Raw genomic sequence first — 25,020 nt, forward strand, 5'->3', positions numbered from 1 at the left:
AATGACCATCAAACAAATCTATCTTGACTCTGTTTCTTCAGCTTTACTACTCCATTTCCTCAGACTACAGAAAAGTTCCCCAAAGTGGTGTCTATATGTACTCTCTCCAGTTTTTCTTTTTCTATTGAAGAAGCTACTAGAGTTGTCCTAAAGAATAACATGTAAAATTAATAACAGAATTCTTGAAACATGGCTAACAGTAAAATATTGTTATTGGCAGCCATTTTTATTTTTATAGTTGCTATAAACATGACCTTATAAATAATTACACTAGATACAAAGAGAAAAAATTTTATATCTTAAATGGGTTTTTAAAGGTTAGTGCTAGCCTCTGAATAGGTCTGTATTAAGACTATTTTAGGAGAGCTTTGAACAGAAATTGCCAAAGAAGATTTCACTCATTTTTTCTCAGCAATTATTCTCAGAAAGGTTGGTCTAATGTTTAAATTTTCAGGAGCAGTTTAATCTCATTCCTATTGTGTTGTAAAAAAATAGGGAAGGAAATAAAAGCAGTTATTCACATACTGTCAATTCTAATGTACGCCCTTTTGTTAAAAGAATAAAGAGTTTTAAACTCTTATTATCTTCTGTTAAATAGTGAATGCTGTGATTTAATGTAGAAACCTTAAGCATCAATTCTTTATTATTTTTAAAAAGAATAATCACTATTATTTTTTAAAATGTTACATTGGCAATATTAATGTTAATTCCCTGATCTTGTTTCTGATATTAATATTATGTATTAGAATGTTCTTGTGTTTTGGAAATGCATTGCATTAAAGTATTGCATTCAGAGGTGTTGGGCATTATGTCAATATATTATTCACAAATGATTCAGAGAAAACAAATTTCTTTTTACTATGTTTTCTAAATTTTATTTATTTGTATTTATGTTTTTTTTTGTTTTTGTTTTTGTTTTTTTTTTTGTTTTCTAAATTTTATATATGTTTAAGATTGTTTTCAAAATTAAATGTAATATTAATACAACTTAAGGGGAAAATGTTACCTGTGAGGTATTGAAAAGTTTATAATTTAATAAGAATAAGATAAATAGCCGAAACCGGTTTGGCTCAATGGATAGAGCGTCAGCCTTCGGACTGAAGGGTCCCGGGTTCAATTCCGATCAAGGGCATGTACCTTGGTTGTGGGCACATCCCCAGTGGGGGGTGTGCAGGAGGCAGCTGATCGATGTTTCTCTCTCATCGATGTTTCTAGCTCTCTATCCCTCTCCCTTCCTCTCTGTAAAAAATCAATAAAATATATTTAAAAAAAAAAGAATAAGATAAACAACTCATGGAAAAACAGATAAAGACTATGAATAGGCAATTTAAAGAAGAACATATCTAATAGATGTGATAGATGTAAAAAGATGTTCAGTCTCTTTTTGGAGGATGAAATAATTATTGGGGAAATACAAATTAAATAAGATACTATTTCTCAGTCATGAGATTGGCGAAATCTAAGACAGAACTAAGTGTTGGATGAGATCACAAATTCTTGTACTCTAATTGTAGGAGAATGAAATGGTTCAACCACTTTACTCAATTGTATCAAATTGATCTGTAAGGTTTAAATGTGTATACCTTATGATTTTATTATTTCTCTTATAAGATCATACCCTAGAGAAACTCTGGTATATATGTATAAGAGTTTATTTTTATTTATTGATTTTAGAGAGAGAGGAAGGAGGAGAGAGAGAAAAATATTGATTTGTTGTTCCACTTATTTGTGCATTCATTGGTTGATTCTTGTATGTGCCCTGACTGGGGATTGAACCTGCAACCTTGGTGTATCAGGATGATGCTCTAACCCAGTGGTCGGCAAACTGCAGTTCGCGAGCCACATGCAGCTCTTTGGCCCCTTGAGTATGGCTCTTCCACAGAATACCACGTGCGGGCGCGCATGTACAGTGTGATTGAAACTTCATGGCCCATGCGCAGAAGTCGGTTTTCGGCTTTCGAAAGTAATTTCAATCATTGTACTGTTGATATTTGGCTCTGTTGACTAATGAGTTTGCCAACCACTGCTCTAACCAACTGAGCTACCCAGTCTGGGCCAAGAATTTTTATTACACTATTGTGAAGAACAATAGTGAAATAGTGAAAACAACTTTTCTTCAATAGAAAAATGAATAAACTGGTTTATTTATTAAGTACACTACTATGTGATATTTAAGCTAATAAATTTCCCCATATCGATAATACTCAAAAACATTACGTAAAGAACAAGTTACCGGAAGAGATATATAGTATGAAGATATTTAAAGCCTAAGAACATAATAGACTATGCTATCTGTATATTGTTTTATATATGTAAATCCTATATAATAAAAGGCTAATATGCAAATCGACCGAACGGCGAAACCACCGGTCACCAGTCACTATGATGCGCACTGACCACCAGGGTGTAGACACTCAATGCAAGAGCTGCCCCCTGGTGGTCAATGCGCTCCCATGGGGGGAGTGCCGCTCAGCCAGAAGCGGGAGCGGGCCTAAGCCATCAGTCAGACACCCCCTGAGGGCTCCCGGACACACTCCCCACCCCCACCCCCACCCCGCAGGGCTCCCTGTCTGCAAGAGGGAGCAGGCTGGGCTGAGAGGCCCTCCCCCCCCTTTATATGTTTATTACATACTAGAGGCCCGGTGAATGTCATGCACCGGGCCTCTAGTATGTAATAAAAGTATGAATATATGCTTTGTAATAATAGTCATCAAATACAAAATAGCATTAGCTCTGGGAAGAGAGCAGGGAAAATGACCAGGAAGGGAGGGACATACAGGGAACTTTATTTATTCATTCCTTTTTAATCCTTAACAGTTTATTTTTTAAGACTTTATTTTTTTTAGAGCAGTTTTAGGTCAGAGCAAAATTAAGAAGAAGGTAACAGAGATTTCCCATATACCACTATCTTTATACATGCACTAGAGGCCCGGTGCATGAAATTCGTGCACGGGGGTGTGTGTCCCTCAGCCCAGCCTGCACCCTCTCCAATCTGGGACCCCTTGACGGATGTCCGACTGCCCGTTTAGGCCCGATCCCAGTGGTACCGGGCCTAAACAGGCATTCACACATCCCTCTCACAATCCAGGACTGCTGGCTCCCAACCACTCGCCTGCCTTCCTGCCTGATTGCCCCTAACCACTTCTGCCTGCTAGCCTGATCACCCCCTAACCACTCCCCTGCTAGCCTGATCGACGCCTAACCACTCCCCTGCCGGCCTGATTTCCCCCAACTGCCCTCCCCTGCAGGGCTGGTTCCCCCCAACTTCCCTTCCCTGAAGGGCTGGTTCCCCCCAACTTCCCTCCCCTGCAGGCTTGGTTGCCCCCAACTGTCCTCCCCTGCAGGCCTGGTCACCCCCAACTGTCCTCCCCTGCCGGCCTGATCACCCCTAACTGCCCTCCCCTGCTGGCCTGCTTCCCCCCAATTGCCCTCCTCTGCTGGCCTGGTTGCCCCCAAGTGCCCTCCCCTACAGGCCTGGTCACCCCCAACTGTCCTCCCCTGCTGGCCAGGTCTCCCCCAACTGATCTCCCCTGCCGGTCCGGTCATCCCCAACTGCCCTCCCCTGCTTGCCTGATTCCCCCCAACTGCCCTGCCTTGCTGGCCTGGTTCCCCCAACTGCCCTCCCCTGCAGGCTGTCTTGTGGCGGCCATCTTGTATTCACATGGGGGCAGCCATCTGACCACACAGGGGCAGCCATCTTGTGTGTTGGAGTGACGGTCAATTTGCATATTACTTTTTTATTAGATAGGATAGCCTTCCCTGTTATCAACATCCCCCACTAGGATGGTTCATTTGTTACCAAGGATGAAATATATTGACACATCAAAATTACTCAAGCTCCATAGTTTACAGTAGGGTACAGTCATGGTAGTGTACATTCTATGAGTTTGGACAAATGTATAATGTCATATCTCCATTATAATGTCACAAGAATATTTTCACAGCCCTAAGAAACCCTTTGTTCATCTCCACCACTCTCATCCCTGGTAACCACTGATCTTTTTATTGTTTCTATAGTTTTGCCTTTCCCAGAAATCATATAGTTGGAATTATATAGAATATAGTACTAGTATACAGCCGTTTCACATTGGCTTCTTCCACTTAGTAATATATATTTAAGATTCTTTCATGTCTAATCATGGATTGATAGCTCTTTTTTTTTTTTTTTTTTTTTTGGTGTGTTTGTTTTTAGTGCTGATGAATATAATATTTCACTGTAAGAAGGTACTAAGATGTCCATCCACTTACTGAAGGACATCTTGGTTGCTTCCAAGTTTTGGCTGCCTCCTGCACACCCCTTACTGGGCATCGAGCCCGCAACTTGGGCATGTGCCCTGACCTGGAATCGAAATGTGACCTCTTGGTTCATTGGTTGACACTCAACCATTGAGCCATGTGGGCTGAGCAGGGAAATTCTTAGTCACTGTTATATCAAATATTTCTTCTGTTCCTTTCTCTCTTTCTTCTTCTGGTATATTATACCATTTGTAGTTGTCTCACTGTCCTTGGTTGTTCTGTTCTTCGTTAGTTTGTTTGTTTTTTGTTTTTCCAGTGTTTATTCTCTTTCCTTTATAGTTTTTGAGGATTTTATTGCTATATCCTCACTTCAAAGATTCTTTCCTCAGCTGTCTTTATTCTACCAATAAGCCCATCAAAGACATGCTTCATTTCTGTTACAGTGTATTTTATCTCTAGCATTTCTTAGCATTTTTTCTTAGCATTTTCATCTGCTTGGTTAAATTGCTCATCTGTTCTTGCATCCTGTCTACTTTGTCCATTAGAGCCCTTAGTTTATTCATGCTTGGTCTGATAATTCCAACATCCCTGCCATATCTGGTTCTGATGCTTGCTCTGTTTCTTCAGATTGTGTTTTTTGCCTTTTAAAATGCCTTGTAATTTTTTCTTGGTAAAAGTAATTGCTATAAATAGGCCTTTAACGTGGTGGTAAGATATGTGGGGAGGGAAAGCATTCTATAGAGCTATTATTAGGCCCCACTCTTTTAGTGAGTCTATACCTTTCTTCTGCGAACTTCACAAGAGTTTTACGTACATTGTTTTCTCCTTTGGGTGGGCTGGAGGTGGGTATTTCCGTTCCCCAGGTCAGTTAGGCTCTCGTAATATTCCAGCAGATGAGGCTCTAGTTAATTAGTTTCTCCTGAGAGCAGGCCTTGTTAAGAACAGACTGCTCTGGCACATTTCAAAATTATTCTTTTTTCTTTCCTCCTTTGGAAGCATAAGGAGATTTTTCTCCACTGTTTCCTGTGGGGACCTACTCAGGCTCCTGAAGATAAACCTCAATACTGTAGAGTCCCTCTGGAGTTTATAACTCTCAGAATTGTCCACCCTGAGCCCCTAGCAATTCAGCAGTTACCATTCTGGTTTTCCTGCCATGGTACTGGTTCCCTCAGCGGTTTCTGCTGGGGAGGCTCTGCCCTGGTAAGCAGCAACTGCCTGTATTTGCTTACAGGTCTTCCTAATTTGGGGGACAGTGGTTTGCCATGTCCTCCCTTTCTTTTTTTTTTTTTTTTAATATATTTTATTGATTTTTTTACAGAGAGGAAGGGATAGGAATAGACAGTTAGAAACATCGATGAGAGAGAAACATCGATCAGCTGCCTCCTGCACACCCCCCACTGGGGATGTACCCACAACCAAGGTACATGCCCTTGACTGGAATTGAACCTGGGACCCTTTAGCCCGCAGTCCGACGCTCTGTCCACTGAGCCAAACCGATCAGGTATGTCCTCTCTTTCTTATGGGTCCAAGAAGAGTTGTTGATTTTTCAGTGAGTTCAGCTTTTTCTTTGTTGTTAGGACAGAGTGGTAAGTTCCAAGCTCCTACATGTGGAACCAGAAATGGAATTGCTAATCAGATTTTTATGGCTCATATAGCTTACTTATTTTTTCTTTGATGTCTGAATGGTTCTTTCTTTACCTTTAATGTTCAGTCATTTTTTTAGGATATATTTTGAGATTGAATGTTATATCTATTTTTTCTGAGTTTGAATATTTTCTCTTTTATAGAAAATTTACCTCAGCTGTACATTTCATATTGTTCTTCTTTTTAGGAACTTTATGTACATACTAGAGGCCAGGTGCACGAAATTCGTGCGGGGGGAGGGGTTGTCCCTCAGCCCAGCCTGCACCCTCTACAATATGGGAACCCTTGAGGGATGTCCGACTGACCGTTTAGGCCCGATCCTGGCCTAAACAGGCGGTCAGACATCCCTCTCACAATCCAGGACTGCTGGCTCCTAACCACTCGCCTGCCTCTGCCTGATTGCCCCTAACCGCTTCTGCCTGCCAGCCTGATCACCCCTAACCACTCTACTGCCAGCCTGATCGACACCTAACTGCTCCCCTGCCGGTCCGATTGCCCCTAACTGCCCTCCCCTGCAGGCCTGGTTGCCCCCAACTGCCCTCCCCTGCTGGCCCAGTCACCCCTAACTGCCCTCCCCTGCTGGCCTGGCCCCCCAAACTGCCCTCCCCTGCAGGCCTGCTCGCCCCCAACTGCCCTCCCCTGCTGGCCTGATCTCCCCCTACTGCCCTCCCCTGCAGGCCTGGGTCCCCCCACAACTGCCCTCCCCTGCAGGCCTGGCCCCCCCCCCCCCCCCACAAATGCCCTCCCCTGCTGTGCTGGTCCCCTCCAACTGCCCTCCCCTGCAGGCCTGCTCACTCACAACTGCCCTCTCCTGCAGGCCCGGTCCCCCCCAACTGTCCTCCTCTGCAGGCCGGTGTCCCCCCGAACTGTCCTCCACTGCAGGCCTGGTCCCCCCCCCAACCGCCCACCACTGCAGGCCTGGTCCCCCCCCCTCAACTGCCCTCCTCTGCCAGCCTGGTCACCCTGAACTGCCCACTACTGCCCTCCCCTGCCAGCCATCTTGTGGCGGCCATCTTGTGTCCACATGGGGGCAGCCATCTTTGACTACATGGGGACGGCCATCTTGTGTCTTGGAGTGATGGTCAATTTGCATATTACTCTTTTATTAGATAGGATCCTATCTTATTTTCCATTTTTAATATCTTCTCCTTAATTATATTTTACTAGAGGCCCGGGGCACGAAATTCGTGCACGGGGGGGGGGGGGGGGAAGGGTGTCCCTCAGCCCAGCCTGCACCCTTTCCAATCTGAGACCCCTCGAGGGATGTCCGACTGCCCATTTAAGCCCGATCCCGGTGGGCAGTCGGACATCCCTCTCACAATCCAGGACTGCTGGCTCCCAACTGCTCGCCTGCCTGCCAGCCTGATCACCCCCTAACTGCTTCTGCCTGCCAGCCTGATCACCCCCTAACCACTCCCCTGCCAGCCTGATTGATGCCTAACTTTTTTGCCCTTAACTGCCCTCCCCTGCAGGCCTGGTCACCCCTAACTGCCCTCCCCTGCAGGCCTGGTCCCCCCCAACTGCTCTCCCCTGCAGGTCTGGGTCCCTCCCAACTGCCTTTCCTTGAAGGCCTGGTCGCCCCCAACTTCCCTCCTCTGCCAGCCTGGTCACCCCTAACTGCCCTCCCCTGCAGGCTTGATTGCCCACAACTACCCTCCCTTGCAGGCCTGGTCCCTCCCAACTACCCTCCCCTGCTGGCCATCTTGTGGTGGCCATCTTGTGTCCACATGGGGGCAGGATCTTGTGTGTTGGAGTGATGGTCAATCTGCATATTACTCTTTTACTAGATAGGATAGAGGCCTGGTACACGGGTGGGGGCCAGCTGGTTTGCCCTGAAGGGTGTCCTAGATCAGGGTGGGGGTTCCCTTGGGGCATGGGGCGGCCTGGGCGAGGGGCCTGTGGTGGTTTGCAGGCCGGCCACGGCCCCTGGCGACCCAAGCGGAGGCTCTGGTATCTGGGGTTTATCTATCTTCTACAATTGAAACTTTGTAGCCTGGAGCAGAGCCAAGCCTTCTGCTTGCTCCATGGGGGCAGTCATTTCTCTTGGGATTTATGTATCTTCTATCATTGAAACTTTGTAGCCTTAAGTGAGGCCTGGGCCGGCCAGGGTGTGCGGAAAGCTTGGCTTCCTCCATCACCAGGGGCAACCCTAGCCTCCTGCTCTTTCCAGCTCCGTGGCTGCTGCCATTTCTGTTGGAATTTATGTATCTTCTATCATTGAAACTTTGTAGCCTTGAGTGGAGGCCTAGGCCGGCAAGGGCAGGCGGAAAGGTTGGCTTCCTCCATCGCTGGGGAAACCCAAGCCTCCCTCCTGCTCTCTGTGGCTGTAGCCATCTTGGTTGGGTTTATTTGCATATTCGCTCCTGATTGGCTGGTGGGCGTGGCTTGTGGGTGTAGCGGAATGATGGTTAATTTGCATATTACTCTTTTATTAGATAGGATATCTTTGTATTTTATTTAATTTTGTATGATTTCCTCCCGCCTATTTCCCATGTGTGATTGTGTTTTCACCCTTGATCATTATAATTTTTTTTCTAATGTGGTCTTAACTTTGGTCTATATTCACACTGAGAATGTTTTCCCTAATTACTTTGAGACAGTGGAAAACTAAGTAACCCTTCCTGTTGTTTCCTTTGAAGGTCTTTTTGTTTTTTTGTAACCTATGTTTATCATCACTTTTTCCTTTATTTATTTCCTCTGCCCTTCCCCGATCCCAATATATGTGTTAGGTTTCATGTCGCTTTGTTTCTAATTACTGTTCATCCTTGGAAGGCACTGCTTGTTCCTTGAAGAATAGTATGGGTATGGTTGTAGGGAGAGACCTGGGACAGTCTATAACTGAATTAGGTTTGTTGTCTAGTATTAACCAGTAAAAATTTGAGGCTGTAAAACAAATTAAAAGTGTATTTGGGGTGTTAAAGAATTTGAACCTCAGAGATGCAGGTTTAGGTAGCAATCCAAACTGTGCTCTGGAGGGAACAAAGAAAGGTGTTTATCCCTATTATAAAGACAAACACCACAAAATATAATTCATGCAAATGAAGGGTTGCCGGCTAGGTTAAAGGGAATTCGTTAGTTTCAATATGCAAACAAGGGAGGCAAAAACTACAAGGAAGGAAGTAAAATCCATATACAGCAGCGATTTTCAACTTTTTCACCTCATAGCACACATAAACTAGTTACTAAAATTCTGTGGCACACCAAAAATATATATTTTTTGCTGATCTGACAAAAAATAGTATAATTTTGATTCATTCACATCAGATGGCTGTTGTGTTGGCTGTCGTCATATTTTTATTGGACAATCTAAGGGAGATGAGGTCACTGGCCCTGACTGAATAATCTGGTTATTGCACGTCTTAAAAATCCTCTTGGCACACCAGCATGCCTCTTGCTGCACACCAGTTGAGAATCCCTGATATAAGGTCCTAGGGCAGTTATTATTTCAGGATGTTTATGACTCCATCTTGAGCTGAGTTTAGCAATATGTTTAGCAACTTACTAGCAGCTCTTAAGTACTGAAGCACAACATGTGCATAGGCCCCACTTCCTTAATAGCCTCCTGACTACTTTTTAAAATATGTTTTTATTTATTTCAGAGAGGAAGGGAGAGGGAGAGATAGAAATATCAATGATGAGACTCATTGATCGACTGCTTCCTGCACACCTCACACTGGGGATCTAGCCCTCAACCCAGGCATGTCCTGATCGGGAATCAAACCGTGACCTCCTGGTTCAGTCTCATATTCTCTGCTTTTCTTTCTTTCTTTCTCTTCCTTCCCTTCCTTCCTCCCTTCCTCCCTCCCTCCCTCCCTTCCTTCCTTCCTTCCTTCCTTCCTTCCTTCCTTCCTTCCTTCCTTCCTTCCTTCCCTCCCTCCCTCCCTCCCTCCCTCCCTCCCTCCCTCCCTCCCTCCCTCCCTCCCTCTTTCCTTCCTTCCTCTCTCTCTCTCTCTTTCTTTTCCTCAAGGATATTTTTTTCCTTGATTTTTAGAGAGAGTGGAAAGGAGGGGTAGAGACAGAGAGAGAGAGAGAGAAACATCGATGTGAGAGAGACATATTGATTGGTTGTCTCCCACATACACCCCAATCAGGCCGGGGATCGAGCTTGCAACTGAGGTACGTGCCCTTGACAGGAATCGAACCCAGGTCCCTTCAGTCTGCCAGCCGATGCTCCCACTGAGCCAAACTGTCTAGGGCTTCTTTCTTTTTTCACCTCATTTTACCTCTAATAGTCTCCCCAAGCTAGAGAGCTAATTCTTATACAATGTCATTTTCGTTTTATTATAATTTCTTTTTCAGCTTTTCCTTCTCTGCCACTCTGAAACATGAACACATTACTAATCATTGGATTCAAAATTCTTACAATTGATTTTAAGAACAATTTGTTCTTTGTTAATGGCCTCAGATGTCAGCTATCTTGTTCATTATGATTTACCTGTAGCATTTGGGATACATGCTTCATAATCTCAAGGTTGAAGTTTTACTTAGTTTGTTGTTGTTTTGGGTGGTTTTTTTTTTTGAAGTTGACTTCGTGTTCTTATTTTCATTGTCTTTTTTTTTTTTAAGTTGACTTTGTGTTCTTATTTTCATTGTCTTTCAAGGGATGAGAGTAGGAAAATGATTTTATTACACTATAACTGGAAATCACTCTTACGTGTTGTTTCTTTGAGAAATTCTCAGTTGCTCTCTCCTACCACTTTAATAAAACTTAGTTTATGACACTATTTATTTGGTTTCATGAATCCCCCCCAAGCTAACTAATAATGGCGTCTGTTTTTGTTTTCATTATTCTTCTTTTACATGACTGTCCTATGTTCATTGATTATTTCTATCATATTTGTATATTCAACTAGATGTATTTAGCTTATGAGAATAAAAATCATAAGTTATAAATAAGTAAGTACTAAGTTATAAGTAAGAAAAATAAAGTCTCTAGAAGTAATCAGGCCTGTGACTGTGAGCTTGTTTTTCTGTATTTGTTTTTCCAAAGTAAATATGAGCAGAAAATAGTATCATCTTGTATTTCTGCTGGTATTTATTTTGAGAGTAATGGGTTGATGCAACCCATATTTCTTTATAATAAAACCAAGTTGTACATAGTCCAGGAATTTGATTAGTAGTTTTCATTTTCACAAAGATACTACATAGCCTTTCCTCATTACAAGTTTATGCTATATATAACATGAGACAGATTGTTTCCGTATTATCTCTCTATTCCTTGTATGTTTTTTCTTAATATTCTTTGCAAAACAGTGCAAGTGATTTTAAAAATTAATTAGACCTAGATTTCAAACAGGAATTATATTTTTAAGCCAATATCTCTCTTCTACATGTTTCTCTTTTTTATTACTTTTCAATGATCAGAGTAGAAATTATCAAAGCATCTCCTTACTAAAGGTACATGTAATTCTTTTCTAAACAGAATTGTTTAAAAGCTATTGTTTTTGTAAAGCAGCCTACAAACACAGCCCTGGTTTTTTTTTTATTTTTTATTTTGCCCTCTGTAAATGTAGGATAGACTAATCACTGATGAGCTCTTGTTTTTTAAGCTTAGTTTGGATTGAAATTTATACTTTTCAATTGGAGATTAAAATTCCTTTTTTTATGTTGAAACATTTTAAACCTGTACAAATAGCTGTGTGTGTGTAGTATACATACAATAACATTCTTAGATATCAGTCTCAAGAAATTTAACAGATAACTAATGTTACTACGGTAGTATTTAATATGTAATTTATATTCACCATTTTTCTGTTGTTCTCAAAAATATTTATATTGCCACCAACTTGAACCAGTGAGGCATTATGCTTTTCTATTGGTTATCTTGTCTGTTTAACTGTCTTTCAATCAGAAACAACTGCACTGCCTTTTTTGTCTTTTATGGTATTAATATGTTTGGAGAGCCCCACAATCTGGATTTGTCTGGATTTAACTGACTGTTTCTTCATGATTACATTCAGGGTAAACAAACTGGTAAGGTGGTGATGTGTATTCCCCATTACATCATGTCAGGAAGCACCAAAATTATGTTAGTCTCTCTCATAATTGCTGATGCTAAATGAAATCACTTTGTTACTGTGGTGTATGCCGGATTGTTCCTTGCAGAAATATTCTTTTCTTTGTAATTAGTAAATAATTGTGGCACATAATTTGAGACCATGTGAATATCCTGTTTCCTGTAACATTTCTCCTAATGTTTTTGTATCCAATAATCTTTCTCTCAATTAATTACTTTGCTAGTAGTTTCAAAATGGCAATTTTTTTCTAGTTCTGTCTTTTCATCTGCATTTATTACCTGACACTCTTCTGTAAACAGCACATCCCATCCTTTTAAGCATGATTTTTCACTATGAACTTATGAATTATAAATTAATTTTTATAATCCATTATGATGAGTATTATTTTGTTTCTTTTATTTATGCATTCATTGGTTGATTCTTTTTTTTTTTAAATATACTTTATTGATTTTTTACGGAGCGGAAGGGAGAGGGATAGAGAGCTAGAAACATCGATGAGAGAGAAACATCGATCAGCTGCCTCCTGCACACCCCCCACTGGGGATGTGCCCACAACCAAGGTACATGCCCTTGACCGGAATCGAACCCGGGACCCTTCAGTCCGCAGGCCGACGCTCTATCCACTGAGCCAAACCGGTTTCGGCAATTGGTTGATTCTTATATGTTGTCCTGACCACAGATCGAACCTACAACCTTGTCGTATTGGAATGATGCTCCAACCAGCTGAGCTAGCTGGCTTTGTATGCTTTTTATAATAATATATAGTTGTTATAATTAGAAAATTTGATTTTTTATATTTCTTTGTCACTCATATAAACAGGGGGACCCGGACGATCTACCATGCCAACCCCAGGAAACACTGCAGCTTTTCGTGCTTCCCTCTGGACCAATATGGAGAAACTTGTGGATCATATTTGTACTGTTTGTGGACAGGTAAATATTTTTGAGAGTGAAAAGAACATTAATTATGGATTAATTCCTGGTTATGTCAAGTTATGTGACCTTGGGTATGTTTTTTCGAATCTCTGAGTATTCAAAATAACTATATTAGCTAATTATCATGTATGGAAAGGCTCTGCCAAAATGCCATTTCCCTTCCCTTGCTTTTTCTGGTACCTACTTTGCATACTTGTTTCTTTTGAAAATACCCAGTTGTATACATTTTACTCTCTCTTCCTTTTTTTAGGTACAACATCTACAAAAAATATTAGCCAAGAAGAGAGATCCTGTTTCTCACATTTGTTTCATTGATGAAATAGTTAAGGTATGTTTAAATGAAAATATTTTTGTCTCTTTATTCAAAAATGCAAGAAGATAACGAGTTAGTGTTATCTGTGTTTATATCTTACAGAGAGGCTACATGTCAAATAGCTATAGGTATATTTCTTGACAACCACAAATTTTTTTTTTTTAATATATTTTATTGATTTTTTACAGAGAGGAAGGGAGAGGGATAGAGAGATGGAAACATCGATGAGAGAGAAGCATCGATCAGCTGCCTCCTGCACGCCCCCTACTGGGGATGTGCCCGCAACCAAGGTACATGCCCTTGACCGGAATTGAACCCGGGACCATTCAGTCCCCAGGCCGACGCTCTATCCACTGAGCCAAACCGGCCAGGGCAACAACCACAAATTTTTTGCAATATATGTTTATTAAACAGGTTTGTTTATTGAGTAGTTTCTAGAAGCAATACTCTTTCATTTTTGAAATGCATATACTAATTTTCCATTTTTATGTAAATAATTCATTGTAAATGTCCTTTAAAGTTCTACTAGAGAATAAGATGAAACTTTTTGGTAAATAAGAGATTTAATTAGTGGTTATTATAGTGTCTTATAAAATCTCCACTGAAGATAGTAGGATCCATTCAGTTGCTAATTTTTCATAAATAGCACATTGCTATATTCGTTTTCCAAATTCTGAAATCACTCTCCTGTCATCCACGGATCTGCTGGCCGGATGAGCAGTAAGAATTCTTTCTGGGCATAGGAGACCCTGACTCTATATTTTTTTCATTCCTTTTGACATGTTTTGTTTTTAATATATTTTATTGATTTTTTTACAGAGAGAAAGAGAGAGGGAGAGAGAGTTAGAAATATTGATGAGAGAGAAACATCAATCAGCTGCCTCCTGCACACCCCCTACTGGGGATGTGCCCACAACCAAGGTACATGCCCTTGACTGGAATCGAACCTGGGACCCTTCAGTCCTCAGGCCAACGCTCTATCCATTGAGCCAAACCGGTTAGGGCTTGACATGTTTTTGATAATAATTAATAGAGTAACTGATTATTCACTATTAAATATTAATACCTGAGGCTCCAAAGAAAAATATTCTCTAAAGTTCCAGTGTCATGGTATACGTAGTTTCCTTCATAGTTTAAAATTTTAGATATTTTCTATATCATGTTGGGGATTTCCAAAACTACCTTCAAGTTTGGTGATGCAGTAGAAGCATTCACAGCACTCAGCATATAGTCATGCTTGTGGCTATGATTTATTATAGTGCAAGTATATGGAGTAAAATTAGCAAAGGGAAATGTGCATACGGTGAAGTCTGCAGGAAGCCAGGTGCAAGCTTCCTAGAGTCCTCTCCCCTTAGAGTTACATAGGACACCCTTAATTCCTCTGCCAATGAGTTGTGACATCAGACATGGAATGTCTTCCAGGGAGACATTCAGAGGTCAGGGCCTAGCACGTACCAAAACTCTAGATTTCCCAAAGAAAAGCAGGTGTTCAACATACTAGTAAATCACATTATTTGTACAAGTGGTTTATATGCAGTCGGCACTCCTATCAGTTAGAGAATCATGAGGACCCTCTCAAAATCCAAGATGCCAGGTAAGGACCAGACTTGTAAGCAGGCATTTTTAAATATAGCAGTCTCAGACCTGCTCTTGTTAACTTTTTTCTGCACATATACTTATATACCTACTTAAATTACCCTGCTTCATATTTGGCTTTTAATTATGTGAAAGAAACAATAAGATGCTTTTGCCAATTGGTATAGTTATTAGTTTTTTACATTTCCTAGTAGATGGGATAACTAATATCGGGTCTTCATTATTATAGGCAAGCAACTGCACATGTAGTGTTATCATTCATTTCTTCTTATTTTGGGCATCTTTCTACCCAAATTAATTTAGTCTTTAAATGGAGAATTTATTAAATTATCCAGAATGTAGCATAAAGACATGGGTATGGAAAATATGAGAGAGTAAAATTTGTGGAGGATTAATTGAGGTTTTAGTATAAAACTAATTGGAAAAGAAAAGCCAACAAAGAAAACCATATCCTCTCAATATATGCAGGAAAAGCATTTGACAGAATCTAACATTCATTCCTGATAAGAACTTTCAGCAAACTAGGAATAGAAAGGAGCTTTCTCAATCCACTAAAAGGCATTTATGAACAATGAAACGATAAAATCATGTGTAATGGAGAAGACAGTGCTTCACCTCTAAAAGAATATAGGAGGCACCATATTTAATTATATCACCCAGAGATAGCATTTTTAAATTTTTTTAAATTTTATTTTATTGTTTAAAGTATTACATATAGTACTACATATATCTCCTTTTTTTACCCCATACCTTCCCCCGCCTCCCCTACCCCCTGTCGCATGCCCTCATCCCCACCCCCCCAGTGTCTTGTGTCCGTTGGTTGTGTTATATGCATGCATACAAGTCCTTTGGTTGATCTCTTTCCTCCCCTCCCCAACACTCCCCAGCCTTCCCGCTGTAATTTGACAGTCTGTTCAGTGCTTTACTGCCTCTGTATCTATCTTTTTATTCATCAGGTTATAATGTTCTTTATTTTCCATAAATGAGTGAGATCATGTGGTATTTTTCTTTCATTACCTGGCTTATTTCACTTAACATAATGCTCTCCAGGTCGATCCATGCTGCTGCAAATGGTAAGAATTCCTTCTTTTTTATAGCAGCGTAGTATTCCATTGTGTAGATGTACCATAGTTTTCTAATCCACTCATCTGCTGATGGGCATTTAGGCTATTTCCAAATCTTAGCTATGGTGAATTGTGCTGCTATGAACATAGGGGTACATATATCCTTTCTGATTGGTGTTTCTAGTTTCTTGGGATATATTCCTAGAAGTGGGATTACTGGGTCAAATGGGAGTTCCATTTTTAGTTTTTTGAGGAAACTCCATACTGTTCTCCACAGTGGCTGCACTAGTCTGCATTCCCACCAGCCGTGCACGAGGGTTCCTTTTTCTCCGCATCCTCGCCAGCACTTGTTTGTTGATTTGTTGATGATTGCCATTCTGACAGGTGTGAGATGGTACCGCATTGTCGTTTTGATTTGCATCTCTCGGATAATTAGTGACTTTGAGCATGTTTTCACATGCCTCTTGGCCTTCCTTCTGTCTTCTTTCGAAAAGATTCTATTTAGGTCCGTTGCCCATTTTTTTATTGGATCATTTATCTTCCTTTTATTAAGTTGTATAAGTTCCCTGTAGATATTGGAGATTAAACCTTTATCAGTGATAGCATTTGCAAATATGTTCTCCCATGAAGTGGGCTTTCTTGTTGTTTTGTTGATGGTTTCTTTTGCTGTGAAAAAGCTTTTTATTTTCATGTAGTCCCATTTGCTTATTTTCTCTTTAGCTTCCATTGCCCTTGGAGCTTTATCGGTGAAGAAATTGCTTCGGCATATGTCTGAGATTTCTTTGCCTGTGGATTCCTCTAGTATTTTTATGGTTTCCCGTCTTATGTCTGTATCCCTTTTGAGTTTATTTTTGTGTATGGTGTAAGTTGGTGGTCTAGTTTCATTTTTTTGCATGTATCTGTCCAATTTTCCCAACACCATTTATTGAAGAGACTGTCTTGACTCCATTGTATGTTCATGCCTCCTTTGTCAAATATTAATTGAGCATAATGGTTTGGGTTGATATCTGGATTCTCTGTTCTATTCCATTGATCTATATGTCTGTTCTTGTGCCAGTACCAGGCTGCTTTGAGAACAGTGGCATTGTAATACAGCTTGAAATCTGGTATTGAGATCCCACCTACTTTGTTCTTCTTTCTCAGGATTGCTGTGGCTATTCGGGGTCTTTTTTTTATTCCAGATGAATTTTTGGAGAGTTCTTTCTAGGTCTGTGAAATATGCCATTTGTATTTTAATGGGGAGTACATTGAATCTATAGATTGCTTTGGGTAGTATGGACATTGTAGTGATGTTGATTCTCCCAATCCATGAACATGGTATGTTCTTCCATCTGTTTATGTCTTCCTCTATCTCTTTTTTCAGTGTCGTGTAGTTTTCCGCATATAGGTCTTTTACCTCCTTACTTAAGTTTATTCCTAGGTATCTTAATTTTTTTGGTGCGATGGTAAATGGGTTTGCTTTTTTAGTCTCTCTTTCTGTAAGTTCACTATTGGTGTATAGAAATGCCATCGATTTCTTGGCGTTAATTTTGTATCCTGCTACATTGCAGAATTCATTTATTAAGTCTAATAGTTTTTTGATGGAGTCTTTCGGGTTTTTTATGTACAATATCATGTCATCTGTAAATAAGGAATAAGGACAGCTTTACTTCTTCTTTTCCAGTTTGGATGCCTTTTATTTCTTCTTGTTGTCTAATTTCAATGGCTAAAACTTCCAGTACTGTGTCGAACAGGAGTGGTGAGAGTGGGCATCCCTGTCTTGTTCCTGTTCTTAGGGGAAATGGTTTTAGTTTTTGCCCACTGAGTATGATGTTAGCTGTGGGTTTATCATATATGGCTTTTATTATGTTGAGGTATGAGCCTTCTATTCCCACCTTGCTGAGAGTTTTTGTCAAAAATGGGTGTTGGGTTTTGTCAAATGCTTTTTCTGCATCAATTTATATGACTATGTGGTTTTTATCTCTCAATTTATGTGATGTATCACGTTTATTGATTTGCGGATATTGTACCATCCTTGCATTCCTGGGATAAATCCTACTTGGTCATGGTGTATGATCTTTCTGATGTAGTGCTGGATCCGCTTTGCTAGAATTTTGTTGAGGATTTTGGCATCTATGTTCATGAGGGATATTGGCCTGTAATTGTCTTTCATTGTGTTGTCTTTATCTGGTTTTGGTATTAGGGTGATGCTGGCTTCATGGAAGGAGTTTGGAAGTGTTCCTTCCTCTTGAATTTTTTGGAATAGTACGAGGAGGATAGGTTTTAGTTCTTCCTTGAATGTTTGGTAAAACTCCTCTGTGAAGCCGTCTGGCCCTGGGCTTTTGTTTGCTGGAAGCTTCTTGATGACTGCTCCAATTTCTTCCATAGTTATTGGCCTATTGAGATGTTTTGATTCTTCCTGATTGAGTTTTGGAAGGTTATATTTTTCTAGGAATATGTCCATTTCCTCCAGGTTGTCCAGTTTGTTGGAATAGAGTTGTTCATAGTATTTTTTAACAATCCTTTGTATTTTGGTGGGGTCTGTTGTTATTTCTCCTCTTTGATTTCTGATTTTGTTTATTTGGGTCCTCTCTCTTTGCTTCTTGGTGAGCCTGGCTAGAGGTTCATCAATCGTGTTTATCCTTTCAAAGAACCAGTTCTTGGTTTTTGTTTTTTTTTAAATATATATTTTATTGATTTTTTACAGAGAGGAAGGAAGAGGGATAGATAGTCAGAAACATCGATGAGAGAGAAACATCGATCAGCTGCCGCTTGCACACCTCCTACTGGGGATGTGCCCGCAACCAAGTTACATGCCCTTGACCGGAATCGAACCTGGGACCTTTCAGTCCGCAGGCTGACGCTCTATCCACTGAGCCAAACCTGTTTTGGCCAGTTCTTGGTTTTGTTGATCTTTTGTATTGTTTTTTTGGTCTCCATGTTGTTTATCTTCGCTGTGATCTTTATTATTTCCTTCCTTCTGCTTACACTGGGCTTCTCTTGTTGCTCTCTTTCTAACTCTTTGAGTTGTAGGGTTTGGTAATTTATTACCATTGTTTCTTGTTTTTTGCAGTAGGCTTGTAGAGCTTTGAACTTCCCTCTCAAGACTGCTTTCGCTGTGTCCCATAGATTTTGGATTGTTGTATTTTCGTTGTCATTTGTTGACATGATGTTTTTTATTTCTTCTTTGATCTCTCTGGTAACCCAGTCATTGTTTAATAGCATGCTGTTTAGTCTCCATGTCTTTGATTTCTTTGGATTGTTTTTATTGTAGTTGATTTCCAGTTTTATGCCATTGTGATCTGAGAAATGCTTGATATGATTTTTATCTTCTTGAATTTGAAGAGACTTTGCCTGTGACCCAATATATGGTGTATCTTTGAAAATGACCCATGTGCACTTGCGAAGAATGTATATTCTATGGTTTGGGGGTGAAATGTTCTGAAGATTTCAATTCCATCTGGTCTAGTGAGTCATTTAGGATTGATGTTCCTTGGCTGATTTTTTGTTTAGAGGATTTGTCCAATGGTGATAGTGGGGTATTAAAGTCCCCTACTATGATTGTATTGCTGTCATTCTCTCCCTTGATATCCTCCAGATTTTTTTTAATGTATTTGGGTGCTCCTGTATTGGGTGTGTATATGTTTACCAGAGTTATTTCTTCTTGTTGGATTGCTCCCTTTAGTATTATGAAGTGGCCTTCCTTATCTCTTGTTATGTCCTTCACTTTGAGATCTAATTTGTCAGATATAAGTATTGCTACCCCAGCTTTTTTTTCATTTCCATTCGCCTGAAAAACCTTTTTCCATCCATTCACCCTCAGTCTGTGTGCGTCTTTTTTCTGAGGTGGGTTTTTTGCATACTGCAGATATATGGGTCATGTTTTCTTATCCAATCTGTTACCCTGTGTCTTTTGATTGGGGCATTTAATCCATTTACATTTAAAGTTATTATTGATAGGTACTTGTTTGTCACCATTTTTCTTCTTTACCCCTCTGTTCCTTCTTCACTTCCTATTTCTTATTTTTACAGCAGACCCTTCAGCATTTCTTGCATTGCTGGTTTGGTGGTAATAAACTCCCTTAGTCCTTTTTTATCTGTGAAGCTCCTGATTCCACCTTCAATTTTGAATGATAGCCTTGCCGGATATAGTATTCTTGGATTCAGTCCCTTGCTTTGCATCACTTTGTATATTTCATTCCATTCCCTTCTGGCCTGGTGTGTTTCTGTTGAGAAATCAGTTGATATTCTAATAGGAGATCCCTTGTAGATAACTTTCTGTCTCTCTCTGGCAGCCTTTAAGATTCTTACTTTGTCATTGGTGTTCGCGAATTTAATTATGATGTGTCTTGGTGTTGGTCTTTTGGGGTTCATGTTGTTTGGGACTCTGTGTACTTCTTGGACTTGCATAGTTTTTTTCTTGCCAATATCAGGGAAGTTTTCTGTCATTATTTCTTCAAACAGGATTTCTATTCCTTGCTTCTCTTCCTCTCCTTCTGGCACCCCAATTATGCGAATGTTGTTTTGTTTTGTATTGTCCCAAAGCTCCCTTAGGCTCTCCTCTTGCTTTTTAAGTCTTTTTTTTCAGTTGCTGCTGTGTTTGTGTGTTTTTTTCTACCTTGTCATCTAATTCGCTGATGTGGTCCTCAGCCTCTTCTAGTCTACTGTTAAGCCTTCCATTGTGTTCTTTATTCCAGCTATGTCATTCCTCATCTCCTCTTGGTTCTTTTTCATGTTGTGACTTTCTCATTCAGCTACTTATAGTTCTCATTGAGTTGTGCGTATTTGTCCTTGAGTTGTGTGTATTTGTCATCCAGCTGTTTAAACATCCTTATAACCATTACTCTGAATTATTTCTCTGATATGCTGCTAGCCTCAATTTCATTTAAATCCCTTTCTGGTGATTCCTATTTTTCTTTCCTTTGGGGATTTCTTTTTTGTCTTCCCATGTTTTGCTGTAACTTTTTAATTGTAGGTCCGATTGGTTTGATACTCAGGTTCTTTTGGAGATGGTGCTACTGGTGTGATCTCTCAGGTCTCCTGGGCTTGGTAATCTAGTGTAGCTCCCTACTTGAGCTATTTGGGTTCTCTTGATGTAGGCCTGTGAACTGGAAAGGTACAACTGTGGTGTCTAGAAGTCAGCAGCCGTGGAGGGGGGTGTCCCAATTTTTGCTGTGTTGTGCCCTTGATTGAAATCGCACGTGTCCAGTGGGGGCTCACAGTGGCACCCAGGAACCATCTGTTGGGGTGATGGGTCTCAGGAGGCCTGTGTTCTGGAAATGCGTGACTGTGGTGTCCAGAGTTCTGTAGTTGTGGGGTGGGCAGACTCAGCTTTTGCTGCTGCACCTGTGGTGGATATGCGCCCGCTCCCAGTGGAGGATCACAGGGGCGCACCCGTGGTGCGTTTGCCAGCAAGGGGTGCTGAAGTACTCTGAAAGGCCCTGGCACTGAAGCCGCATAATTGAGGCATCTGTGTGCAGGTATCCAGGGTGAGTGAATTCAGAATTTCTACTGCCAGGGGGAGTGTGTCCCTGTTTGTCAAAGATCACACCCAGCAAGGACTCACAGCAGCTCCCACAAGCACCCTGTGGATAGATGGGGTCAGGGTGCCTGCCCTTGGAAGTGCGCGCCAACAGGTGGTACGTTTGCCTGCGCAGAGCTCTGACACACTTTGAGGGGGCCCTGGCACTGATGTTAAGCAGCTGGGGTGTATGTGGGCAGTTATTCAGGATGAAGGAGTTCAGCTTTTCTACTGCGGGGCAGTGTGTCCTTGTCTGTACAGAATCACACCTAGCAGGGGCTCAAAGCAGCTCCCTAGAGGACCCTGTGGATATATGGACGCAGGGTGCCTGCCCTTTCGTAATGTGCACGTCTGTGGCAGTGAGTTTGCTGGTACAGAGCTCTGACGCACTTGGAGGGGCCCTGGTACTGAAGTTACACAGCTGGGGTGTCTGTGGGCAGTTATTCAGGCAGAGGAAATTCAGAATTTCTACTGCCGGGCAGCATGCCCTTGTCTGTACAGAATCACACCAGCGGGGGCTCCCAGTGGCTCCCAGGCACTGTCTATGAAGTGGTGTGCCCTGGATGCCTGTGTGGCTGGAAATGCGCGAAAGAAAGTGGTGTCTGGAGTTCTGCCGCTGGGGAGGGGGAAGATGCACTTACTGCTGCGGGAACAATGCACCTTTGGAGGTGGAGGTCCCAGGGTCCGAGGGTCTGCAGCTGGGGTAGCAGCATTTTGGCTGGAGTGGCTGCTGGGTCGCGGGCAGTGTCAAATTCCTGTCAGGGTGGTGGTGCTGATTAGTTCCTAGAAAAAGCCGTTGTCCCCTTCAAGATGGTGTGGGCTCCGTGCCCGAGTCCTGCAGCCCAGGTAGTGCCCACAGTGGTAGTAGTCTCTCCTTGTCCAAGAGAGCCTGGTCTGCCAGCCCCTGATGTTCCTACGAGATTTAATTGTCCCTTACTCACTCACGCACACCACACACATCCACACACTCTCCTTTCATACCCTCACTCACTCACTTCCTCTCCCTCACCTCTGTCCTGCCAGTCGCCATCTTTCCCAGAGATAGCATTTTTAAATTCACATTTGGAGATAGGTCTTCAAAAAAGTAAATTAAAATGGGGTCATTAGGCTGGACCTTAATCCAATATGACTGGTACATGAATAAGAAGAGGAAACCTGAATACAGAAACATACAGAAGGAAGACAATGTGAAGACACAGGGAGAAGACAGTTATGGACATTCGCATACAAGTCTTTGTATGGATATATTCATTTCTCTTGGATTAATACCTAAGAGTATATTGCTTAGTCATATGCTACATGAATGTTTAACTTTTTAAGGAACTGTCAAACTGTCTTCCAAATGTTTGTACAATTTTACATTTCCCATCAGCAGTATATAAGAGTTACAGTTGCTCTATATCCTCACCAACACCAGTACTTGGTATGGTGAGTTCTTTTAAATTGTGTTTATTTCATATCTATCTGTAAAATGTCTATTCAAATTTTTAGCCTATTTTTTAAACTCGGTTATCTGTTTTCTTTCTGACTTTTGAGAGTTTTTTTGACATAAGTCCTTTATTAGATATGTGATTTGCTAATATTTCGCCAGTCTAGGCCTTGTCTTAAATTCTGTTATGGGAGTATTTTCGAAAGCAGAAATTTTTAATTTTTAGTAAGTCCTATATATCAAAATTTTTTCTTTTATGAAAAGAGCTTTTGATGTTGCATCTATGAAATCTTTGCTTATTCCATGGTCACAAAGTTTTATTGTTTTCTTCTATAAGTTTTAGAATTTCAGGCTTAACATTTGGGTATTCAAATGTTTCAGCACTATTTGTTAAAAAGACTATTATGTCACCACTGAATATAAACGTGAGTATATTTTTGTACTCTATTCTGCACCAACAATCTAAGTCTTTACGCTAACCCCACACTTCTTTAAATACTGTAGTTTTATAAAAAGTCTTTAAATCGGGTATTTGTTAGCCCTCTAGTTTTGCTTGTCTTTTTCAAAGTTGTGTTGGGCTTCCCAGGTTCTTTGTATTTCTATTTGACTTTTGGAATCAGCTTGTCAATTTCTTCAAAACACCTATTGAGATTATAGATCAATTTGGGAAGAATGGACATCTTAACAATAGTAAATCTATCTGCCTACAAGTAAGATACCTCTACTTATTTAGGTCTTCTTTACTTTCTCTCAATAATATTATAGTTTTCAGATGTTCATCTTTTTAACAGATTTATTCGTATTTCTTATTCTTTGATGTTACTGTATATGGACTTATTAAATTTCAATTCTCAATTACACATTACTAGTTATATATAGAAGTACAACTGATTTTATGTATATTGATCTTGTATTCTGTAATCTTGCAAAATATCACTTATTAGTTCAGGTCACTTTCTTGTAGATTCCATCAAATTATTTACATAGATGATCAAGTCACCTGTAAATAACGACCATTTTCCCTTTTCAAACTGAAGTCTTTTTCTTATTCGTTGTACTAGTGGAAGCCATTTTCTTGTTCATTGAATATTAATAGAATGAATGAGAGCAGAAAGGAATCATTGTTTTCTCCCTAATTTTAGGGGTGAAGCACTCAGTCTTCTCCATTATGCTTGATTTTACAATTTCATTGTTCATAAATGCCTTTTAGCGGGTTGAGAAAGCTCCTTTCTATTCCTAGTTTGCTGAAAGTTTTTATCAGGAATGGATGTTGGATTTTTTTAAAAAGTACTTGGTAAAATTTTTGGAAGTGTGATTCTGTTTTAACAATCTCAAAGTACTTTGTCTTGATTTAACAAATGATACTTGAACTGATATTATGTTTTTTTAGTTACTTTCTAAAACATATATCCCAAGTTGAATGAAAAAATATTGTGCTCAGCTAAGTAGTAGTAATTCCAGTGACTTAAAGCAAACAAAATAAAATTGTATCTATTTTTAAGGCGGTTCTCTTATGTAATTGGCGAATTATATCCGATGGTTCTTCTTAGTCTGAGCATGCTTTGTCCATCATTTTGTTATGGTCACAGAAGTTGCCTTTTTATATCAAAAGTTGATGATAATAATTGTAATAACTAACATTCATTGAGGGTTTATTATATGTCAAGAACTGTCCCAAAACTTAACTTTTACAGCCTTCTTAAATCTTCATCATAATCATGCAGTGAAAATAAATAAAGAGGAAAGAAAGGATAAAAATAACAACATCAAAAAATCCTGCAATGCAGGTACTGTTATCATCTCCATTTTACAGATGGAAAGGGGGCACAGAATGAGTAAGCAACTTGCCCAAACTCACACATCTAGTAAGTAGAGCAGGATGATGATTGTTTACCTAAACTTGAGATATGATCTGTGTTCTACTTTGTTACTTAATAATTCCATTGTTTGATAGTTGTCTTAGAAATTTTCATTTCAATACATTGAAATACATTTTCACATTACATCTTATCCATTAGTAGTAGCCCTGCACACGAATCCGTGCACCAGTAGGTTGCTGCCGCCCTCCTGTAGCTCTCTGCCCGCTGCCCCGCCCTCCTGTAGCTCCTCCTGTCCCCCTCTCTCCTCCCCCCCCATAGCTTGCTGCCCTGCCCCTCCTGTAGGGTCCGAAGCCCGCTTGTAGTTCGCTGCCCCACCCTCCTGCAGATCTGTGATCTGGTCGTTATGCCTCAGGGCGTAATGGATAATTAGCATATTCCTCTCTTATTATATAGGATAGTCTTTAA

At 40.6% G+C, this 25,020-nt stretch overlaps 1 protein-coding gene across 1 annotated transcript in view; it reads left to right on the plus strand.

The window, feature by feature from the left end:
• The window catches only part of COG5 (component of oligomeric golgi complex 5), a 233,785-nt gene that overhangs the window by 132,822 nt on the left and 75,943 nt on the right, over nucleotides 1-25,020 (plus strand). Inside the window, exons 9-10 of the mRNA XM_080663906.1 lie at nucleotides 12,718-12,830; nucleotides 13,084-13,161. Of these exons, the coding sequence (XP_080520032.1) occupies nucleotides 12,718-12,830; nucleotides 13,084-13,161 (191 nt within the window). The remainder of the gene's footprint in view (nucleotides 1-12,717; nucleotides 12,831-13,083; nucleotides 13,162-25,020) is intronic.

Source organism: Plecotus auritus (assembly GCF_963455305.1).
Source record: "Plecotus auritus genome assembly, chromosome: 4".
NCBI classification, from domain to species: domain Eukaryota; kingdom Metazoa; phylum Chordata; class Mammalia; order Chiroptera; family Vespertilionidae; genus Plecotus; species Plecotus auritus.